This window comes from Salvia splendens, chromosome 15, assembly GCF_004379255.2.
Source record: "Salvia splendens isolate huo1 chromosome 15, SspV2, whole genome shotgun sequence".
Taxonomy (NCBI): domain Eukaryota; kingdom Viridiplantae; phylum Streptophyta; class Magnoliopsida; order Lamiales; family Lamiaceae; genus Salvia; species Salvia splendens.
The window spans coordinates 33,169,715-33,179,139 of NC_056046.1; the positions used below are offsets into that span (position 1 = coordinate 33,169,715).

The 9,425-nt window shown below is 34.1% G+C and overlaps 1 protein-coding gene across 1 annotated transcript; it reads left to right on the plus strand.

Annotated features, from left to right (window-relative positions):
• The first annotated feature begins 4,433 nt into the window (after positions 1 to 4,433).
• LOC121766459 (norbelladine synthase-like) lies at positions 4,434 to 5,146 on the plus strand. Its single transcript, XM_042162741.1, has 2 exons — positions 4,434 to 4,667; positions 4,748 to 5,146. Exons 1-2 carry the CDS (start codon positions 4,484 to 4,486, stop codon positions 5,044 to 5,046), a joined length of 483 nt encoding a protein of 160 aa, XP_042018675.1. The 5' UTR covers positions 4,434 to 4,483; the 3' UTR covers positions 5,047 to 5,146.
• The last annotated feature ends 4,279 nt before the right edge of the window (positions 5,147 to 9,425 follow it).

Below are 9,425 nucleotides of genomic sequence, written 5' to 3' on the forward strand. Positions count from 1 at the left end.
TCCTGCACTTTTAACACTTGTTTTCCGCAATAAACAGATCAAGTGGCGTACTTTTTACCCTTTAAACCGATGCATGAAATGAGCCATATAAGAGTTTCAAGACAATCACAACATTTTAATTAAGTTGCTCAACACCGCCAACCGCTGGTCGCCGCTAACCTGCACATAGGGAAAACACATACAAGGCTGAGTTAGTACTCAGTGGACTTATGCCGAAAACAGTTTATCAAAGTATTATTTATCATGCCATTTTCAAGTGTCAATCGGGGTTTTATCTTTAGAAAGGCCCGAAGCACCAAAATATTTCCTTCGTTCAAAAGTCACGGTCGCGCAACCATTTTTCTCATCGACGTTTACCATATCCTCATTCTACATGACAAGGAATGCGGCCGCAAACCAGGTCACTAGACCGGCCAACCCGTACGCTGACACACGGTCTAACATTGGTGTACACTAATCCAAGTAGGGTTTGCTGCCCTACGAGGATCCGAATTCGATTTAATAATAGTGGCAAGGCCACAACGTATAGCACGACAAAACAAATCACGGCATGATAAACACAGATTTCATTCTCAACGATAAAGATTTAGGACGTTGTCCTTATTTTAAAAGAAAGCCCACCTCGACTGCTTAGATCTCAAGTACTTTCTTCCCTTTGCTATCATGCTTTGAGCGCGATTATCACCTTTAAATAATATGTATCACAAATCAGTCTCGATTAACGACTCAAAATCATGCATATCCCCAAACGTTTCCCTTTTCCCATTGATTTGTTTTATATTAATATTCACAATCAAGACATGCTCTTCATATCAATTTATTCATACTACAACACCAGATCTATCATCAAAACATGGTCACACATGAGTGTTCTTCACACAACACACATCACACGCACACACACGCACACACGCGCGGCATACACACATGCACAACACTTCTAATTCACCAATTGTTTCCCTTTTCGCTCGATCTATATGCATGAGGGTTCAAGAACACCATTAATCGGTTAGATAGATCAAAAAACCTTTTCTTGATAGAAACGAACGGTAGAACAAAGTATTACCCTTGATTCTTCAACAATTCTTGAGTTTCAACTTCAATTCTTGGCAAAGAATGAAGAATTCTTGGAGAAAAGTAGAAGAAAAATTGAGAGTGAGAGGGGAGAGTGGAGAGTGGATGTGAGGGAGAGAAGTAGGGCCGTGTATTTAGTGGGGGGCTAGGGTTAGGTTTTCTCTCTTATTTATAGAGTGCAAGAATATATTTCCATAATTAATTAATAAAGATTTGGGAAGATATGGGAGAGAGAAAGTGGCGTTAATTCTGGTAGAGAAATAAGGGATTTCGACTTCTACGTTGTTTAATCAGCATATGAATTAATTTGGAATTTACTTGGAATATCACAAAGTAGAATAAAATATCACGAGCAGAATAAAGTAGGCGATTTTTATTCTCTCTCCACAAGGAATTAAATTCAAATCCTAATTTAAATAGGATATGGCAAGATCTCCTTAGATATGGTAAGATTTCCTAGGATATTTATATTTATTCATGGAAGGGAATAAATAAGGGATCAATAATATAATAAAATAATTCCTTCTCCATAAATAGGAGATTTTCGAAATCTCCATAGTATAAGCATAGGGGTCGAAAATTTCATGGAGGAAATGGAGAATAATCGGACTTTGGATTTAATTTGGATGAATATCCCAAGCAAATATTAAATCCAAGAAAATAGAATTCCTTCCATAAATCATAGTGGTTGAAAATTCCAAGAAAAATATGTATGATATTTATTGATGAACGAATTTAATCTCACTCGCCCTTAGGAAATAATTCACCACAATATATTTCACCCCGCATCATAATTCACACGGTCACGTCACATATTCAACGATATTGACCATTCAACGACCACGTCATTTCTTCAATAGTATTGACTAATCAACTGCCACGTCATATACTCAACGGATTTGACTATTCAAACCAAATCTCAACTCCAAATCGCAATTAGGTCACAAAGAATTCATGCATTTAATTCACTCATCATTTAATCCACATACTTTCACGGCATTAAAAAGCATTTAATGCAAAAATTTTATGGTTCGAAAATTAGGGTTCAGAGAGTGGGGCGTTACAAGATCTCACTTGCATATGTTCCGACGACGTTCGGATGATGAAATTTGATGATTTTTGTTTCAGTTTTCGTATATGTTGATAAGCATATTTTTTATCAACAAATACATAAAAAAATCTCATATAATGCATATAAAATCTCAATATATTGCATGTAAAATTTCAATATAATACATGTGAAATCTCAGTAAACTGTGTTGATATTTTGTCTACTATTTATTGAGAATCGTAAGATTTAATCTCATCCACTCATTTTAAAATCTAAGGGTGGAGATTTGGTCTTGATTTTGGATTATGATGCTATAAGCAATAGAAGAGGACCCCATCTCTATAATAAATATATGTATGTATGTGAATGTAAATACAAAATAGGGGGTGTTACAACAATTGATCTATGTCAGTAGGTGAAATAATTCTGCGACACGTTCTACCATTACACTAATAAAATATGAAACATCTATGTCAAAATAATTCCGTTGGTGGATAACTTCGACCTGAGCTCGATTAGGATGGTTCTGTCTGGGGCGGTGCCGCTGGGGAAGAAGCTGGAAGTCGCAGACGGTTTTTGGACAGGTTAAAATTGAAAAATAACTTATATTCCTCACTTCATTTTTCACGTCCTTTAAATGATCATTTAATACCGGAAACACTAAATTCAATTTAATTAGTCCCTATATTTGTGTAGAGATTATAAGAATTATACTGCTAATTGATTTACGTTATTTTACTCTAAATTCGGTGTTAGGAAAATTAGTTGGGTAGGTGGAGAATGTGAAGTTAAGTCGGATTTACTTGTCATTACTCCCTATTGATGTATTACATATATAACTAATCGATTTGAATCCTTATTATGGTACCACTTGCATCTAATACTTTGTCAATTTTGATTTATAATATAACTAAATGCACGGTTCCTAGAGAGAGAAATTGCACCGAATTTTCAACAAATTCAACATTTATTTATTGAACAATAGAATGGCATACTTAATTTGATTTCATTTTATTTAACCCCTTTTTTTATAGTGATGATCCCATCTTAGTCTGATAATTTCAATAAATTGTGTAATTAATTATAGAATGGCTGCAAATATCTGCAGTTGCTACCACGTAACATGCATGTTAAAAATTTGTACAAGAAGTTATGTACTTAGCCATGTATGATAATAATAATAATATTATCATAATTTATATACTTTTTTATTCTAGGTGGGTTAGATAGACCACGAGGAATTCAAAGATATTAGACAAAAATAATAAATTCCTGGGCCGACTAATAAACATAAATTTCCTAGCCCGTTTGTCCATTATTCTAGGTGGGTCAGGTAGACCACAAGGAATTCATGATATTGGACAGAAATAATAAATTCATGGGCTGACTAATAAACATAAATTTCCTAGCCTGTTTGTCCATACTATATTTTTTCGTAAGTTATATTTAGTTATATTATAATTCAAAATTGTCAAAGTATTAGATGCAAGTGGTACCATGATAAAGATTCGAATCGATTAGATATATATACATCACATCAATGAGGAGTAATGACAAATTAATCCGACCTAACTTCACATTCCTCCACCTACCCGACTAATTTTCCTAATACTGAATTTAGAGTAAAACAAAGTAAATCAATTAGTAGTACAATTCTTATAATCTCAACACAAATATAGGGAGTAATTAAATTGAATTAGTGTTTCTGGTATTAAATGATCATTTGAAGGACATGAAAAATGAAGTTAGGCATATCAGTTATTTTTCACTTTTCACCTGTCCAAAAACTGCATACGACACGCGGCTCAGCATAGCCGCTTCCAGCTCCTTCCCCAGCGGCGCCGCCCCCGGCATAACCATCCTAATCGAGCTCAGGTCGAAGTTATCCACCAGATTACTAGTGACATAGATGTTTCATATTTTTATTAGTGTGATGGTTGAATTTGTCGCATAATTATTTCACCTATGAAAATATATCAATTATGTCTTGAACTAGTCTTTCAAGTGATGTTTAAAAGCTAATAAAGATGATTTTTATATTTCTACGGCCAAGGGCTATATTTGTAAATTCTATGTAATTTAAGATTGAAATAGTGTTGCACATATTATTATCACTGAATTTTTCATGATAATAAAGCAGTCATTTTCAGCCTTAATTCAACGGGCCCTTGCCCATTAAACGAGTCACACAGAAAATTTAACCAACAAATCAAACACTATATTGGGCCGTTAAATGCACTATGAATGCCCCTATTTACCAATTCAACCGCGCCCTTATTTTATAAATAATAACACTCTTAATCTCAACTTCTCTCTGTAGTGCATAGACATCACATCCGCCACAACCGGAAATTGAAGATGTACGGAACAATGTCCGTTGAGATGACGGTTGATGTACCGGCAACTGAAGCGTGGAAGCTCTACGGCACTCTACAGCTCCCCAAAGTGGCGGAGGAAGCCAACTCCGACTTTATCAGCCGGGTCGACGTCGTCCAAGGGGACGGCGGCGCCGGAACCATTCTCGAGGTCGTTTTCCGTCCAGGTACCATCCACATTCAGTTCAATCAACTTCCGCTAGATTTATGTAATTATCCTACTTAATTTAATTGATTAATTGAGCAGGGATGGGAGGGGGAATGAAGTCGTTCAAGGAGAAATTCATGGTGGTGGATAACGAGAAGCGTGTGAAGGAGGCAGAGGTTGTGGAAGGTGGATTTCTGGATCTAGGGTTCACGTTGTATCGTATGAGATTCAATGTGATAGAGGTGGAGGGAAACGAGAAGCAGTGTATAACTCGATCTACGATCGAGTACGAGCTCAAAGAAGAAGCTGCAGCGAATGTTGAAATCGCTTCCATTAAACCATTCACTGGCCTCATGCTACTCTGTGCTAAGTATTTGCTCCGCAACAATGACAATTGATCAACTATAGCTGCAACAATGACAATTGATCTACTATTACCTTGGGACTGCGTGTTTTACTTTCATGTTTGCTAAAATAAATTTCTATCCTCCTACTATATATCTCTGTATTTCATTTTCTCTTTTTCCATACTTTTAATAACAACAATCAATATGAATCTACATATTTTATCAACTCATAACTATGAAATCTTGAAAAAGCTGCCTCAAGAAAATCCTACTCCTTACATTAGCTATTAAAAGTCACACTTTATCCACCACGAATTTTAAAAAATGTTAATAGAAAGTGAATTGAAAATATTAATGAAATGGGAGTCATACTCTTTGATACACTCGGTTTTTGCACTATTTTAGGGCCTTTATTTGGTCCATTTTGAGTATCAATGTTGCATTACATGTCCAATAATTACATATTTTATCTATTTTGGTATTTTGACGTGTTTTGTGAGAAATGTGCAAATTTGAGCCTAAAAAGATAGCTAAAACTCGAAGATGAAAATATGGAGCATTCGACCCAGCGGACCGCTGGCGGCCAACGATTGTTGAACAAATAGCAGTCCGCTTCGAAAAAGTTGTGCTGAAAAGACTAGTTCAAGACATAATTGTAACACCCCAAATCAGGGTTTAGTTGGAAAATTCCTTTCTACACAAATTTGTCAATTTAGGCTGAAATTCTAATAATTTGTGCACAACACTGAATGTTATTTTATATAGAATTGGGGTACACATGTATCACGTCAGTAAGATTGAGCAAGAAAATAGAATTAAATCAGAAATTATATAGCGTATACAATAGAAGGGAGAAATTGACATTTTGCATAAAAGATGCTATGTATATTTTTATCCCCAAAACTCTTCGAGAGGCACGATTTTTTTAGGTTTGTAAATTTTTTCTACTACAATCAAGACAATTATACATGGAATCATCTAGAAGGAATATGAATGATCAAAATAGTGCCATTTGTCATTTACTATTCGTAATTAATTAAATAATGTGGCTCTTGCTATAAAATCAAATATAGCTACTAGCCTACTATTCACCCCACTTTGGAGAATCAACCGATTAGTAATCAAAGGAGGAAGAAGAAGTTGCAATCTATGAAAGTTTCACTTAATTTGTATTGACGCTTTGAACCAGTCGAACCAACGTATGGTTATCAAGGTAGGGCTCTCTTTTATCCTATTTTCCTTTTATTTGAAACTTATGATAGGTTATGAGGTAAAAATTTTCCGACCTCGTTGGTTGTCAAATAAGGTGTGTGTTACGTTTTGAGTTTATCTATCAATCCTTGTCCGTAGACGTCGGAAACATAAGTTTTTCCATTGAACTAAATTGAGTTGAACCTATGTATGATTTTGGGTATGAACTGACTATCTTAGTGCATTAATCCATGAATCTTAATTGGTCAAATTGTTGTTGAAAATGAATATTATATCTTATTTAGTGACTAAAATAAATTTATTAGTATTTATAATGGTCATTTGATATATTTTGGAAAATTGATTGGAATATTGAAGTGAAAGATGTTTTTTTGAGTAAGGAATTGAATATGGTAATGACTAATAACTAAGTGTGATTATATGAGTGGATTAACCATAGAAATGAGACTAGAATTGATGATTGAAGCATATTCTAACGATTGCAAATAATTGAGATTAAAGAAATTTAGTTGATAAGGTTAATGAGTTTTATTTATAAGATTTGGTAAAAGAAATATGATTTAGAATGACTATCGATGTTAAACTAAATTTGAGGATTTACTAGGTAAGATTAGTAATTACGGAGTATAAAGTAACTAGTGGAAATAGTAACTTAGAATTTGATTAAGGGAATAAAAGACTTGAAACAAACATGGAATGGATAGATAAAATGTGTAGTATATGGAATGCATTTAATTGATCTTGAAATTTATCTGTGATTATTAATATTTTTAAATTAGTATTAAGTTGACCATAAAACTGTGAATAGTAATAGAATATTTGGTGATTTTTTTTTATTGGAGGATTTAATGAGGAGTAATTACTGCAGTCTATATAAATATATTGTTAGGGTTTTGTATATTAGAAATCACCTTTCGAGTGATTGAATACTGTAAAACTCTAATTATTCTTTTCCAAGTAATGCAACAGATTATTTTTGTGGGCTGCGCTCAATTTAAGGTACGCGGTCAGTTCTGAACAAAGAAAAATAATAATTTCATAACCTAGATAGGCCTAGACTACCTATCGTGAAATATTGCAATGTAAGTCCGATTATTTCTAAACCTTATTGAAATAAGATGACGTTGGTGTAGTATAGCACTGAGTGGATCAAACAGCAAGACGAGTCTTTATGCTATCTACTGAAAGATGAGGTCTTGATAAATAATTTCTTAATCAATGTACGTTGGCATTGAGCATACGATATTGAGTATCTACTACTTTGACTTACCAAAGGTGCGGATTTTTCGTCACCCAACGATCCAGGTATATTGGGTAGTGGTGATCATTATCTAGCGGTGCTAGGGTTGCTATTATGTTGAATCGTGCGCGAGGAGAGTCTCGTTTGATAATATCCACAAAAGGAGCTCGAAACGAGGTTTTATTATTCGGAACCTAGCTAGTTGGAGTTTAATTACTCTATGAATAATAAATTAGAGTTTCTTGGTAAGTCCACTCTTGGAGATTAAAAATATGTTAATTAATTAAACCCATAGCAGACATTAATTAATTAATGGATGTTTCTATTTTAAGAGCGGGAAATGAATTAAACAAATTAAAGGAAACCCGGAATACTTGTAATTTCGGATTTGGAAAGGCAGTGCAATATTACTTCTGTTGTGGTTGCTCGTAATATTCCAATATAAGCTTGAATTAAATTATGGGTTCAATTTAATTAGTAAAAAGCTAATTGGACGAGGCCATGTCCAAATTCTTCCTTAAATACCTGACTGGGCCCAATATGCGACTTAATATAAATAGGAGAATAAAGGAGACAGAAGACAACTTTTTCATTATTGTTTTTACTCAAATTTTCGTCCCCCCTTATCCTAGAGGGAGTCGAAATTTTGCTCTCCTTCCATGAGCAGAATTCTGTCTGTCTTCTTTATTTAAGTCCTAGTATTCTGGTGAGATTTGCCCACACAAATATCAGTTTACAGTCCGGGACACCAGTCAGAAGATCCGAGGTCGAGTACTCAAGATCTTCACGTGGAGAAGAAGCAAGCCATCTTCAATTCTCAAGAGAATCAACGAGGAAATTTGGCTAACTCCGTAGTAAGCATGTTTTAGGAATTATTTATGCTAAAACATGTTTAAGTTCAAGTTATGAGCATGATACATGTGATAATTACGCGAATAGAATTTATCTAAATAATCTGCTAAGTAGATCAGTTTATGTGGTCCGTTACAAGCGCAACACTATATACCTATATATAATGGGGTGTGCTAGGGTCCTTACGACATCTTAGTGTGAAACACAACACAAATCACAACCCTTGGATCATTAGATTGGATGATTGTGATTAGTTACATTATCATACTAAAAATCTACATTATTAGCCGAGGTACATTATTAGAATAGAAATTTACATTATTAGACTAAAACTGTACATTTTTAAACAAAATGCTACATTATTAGCCGAGGTACATTATTAGGCTAAAAATCTACATTATTAGATGACACGTGGCATTAATCTAACCATTAGATCACAAAACCAATGGATTGCATGTGTTTTTTGTTTCACTTATACTTAGCGTTTGGATATGAATACATCCCTATAATGTATATATATATAAATATATGTATGAGAATGTAAATACAAAATATGGGGTGTTACAACAATTGATCTATGTCAGTAGGTGAAATAATTCTGCGACACGTTCTACCATCACACTAATAAAAATGTGAAACATCTATGTCAATAATAATTCCGTTGGTGGATAACTTCGACCTGAGCTCGATTAGGATGGTTCTGTTAGGGGCGGTGCCGCTGGGGGACGAGCTGGAAGACAGTTTTGGACAGGTGAAAAGTGAAAAATAACTTATATTCCTCACTTCATTTTTCATGTCCTTTAAATGATCATTTAATACCGGAAACACTAAATTCAATTTAATTAGTCCCTATATTTGTGTAGAGATTATAAGAATTATACTGATAATTGATTTACTTTATTTGACTCTAAATTCAGTGTTAGGAAAATTAGTTGGGTAGGTGGAAAATTAGTCCCTATTGATGTATTTCATATATAACTAATCGATTTGAATCCATATTATGGTACCACTTGCATCTAATACTTTGTCAATTTTGATTTATAATATAACTATATGCACGGTTCCTAGAGAGAGATATTGCACCGAATTTTCAACAAATTCAACATTTATTTATTGAACAATAGAA

Excerpts from the sequence above, each read along its gene's own strand:
- LOC121766459 (XM_042162741.1), top strand. The coding sequence starts at position 4,484 with ATGTACGGAACAATGTCCGTTGAGATGACGGTTGATGTACCGGCAACT. Across the intron at positions 4,668-4,747 it reads CGAGGTCGTTTTCCGTCCAG|GGATGGGAGGGGGAATGAAG; the intron begins GTACCATCCACA and ends TTAATTGAGCAG.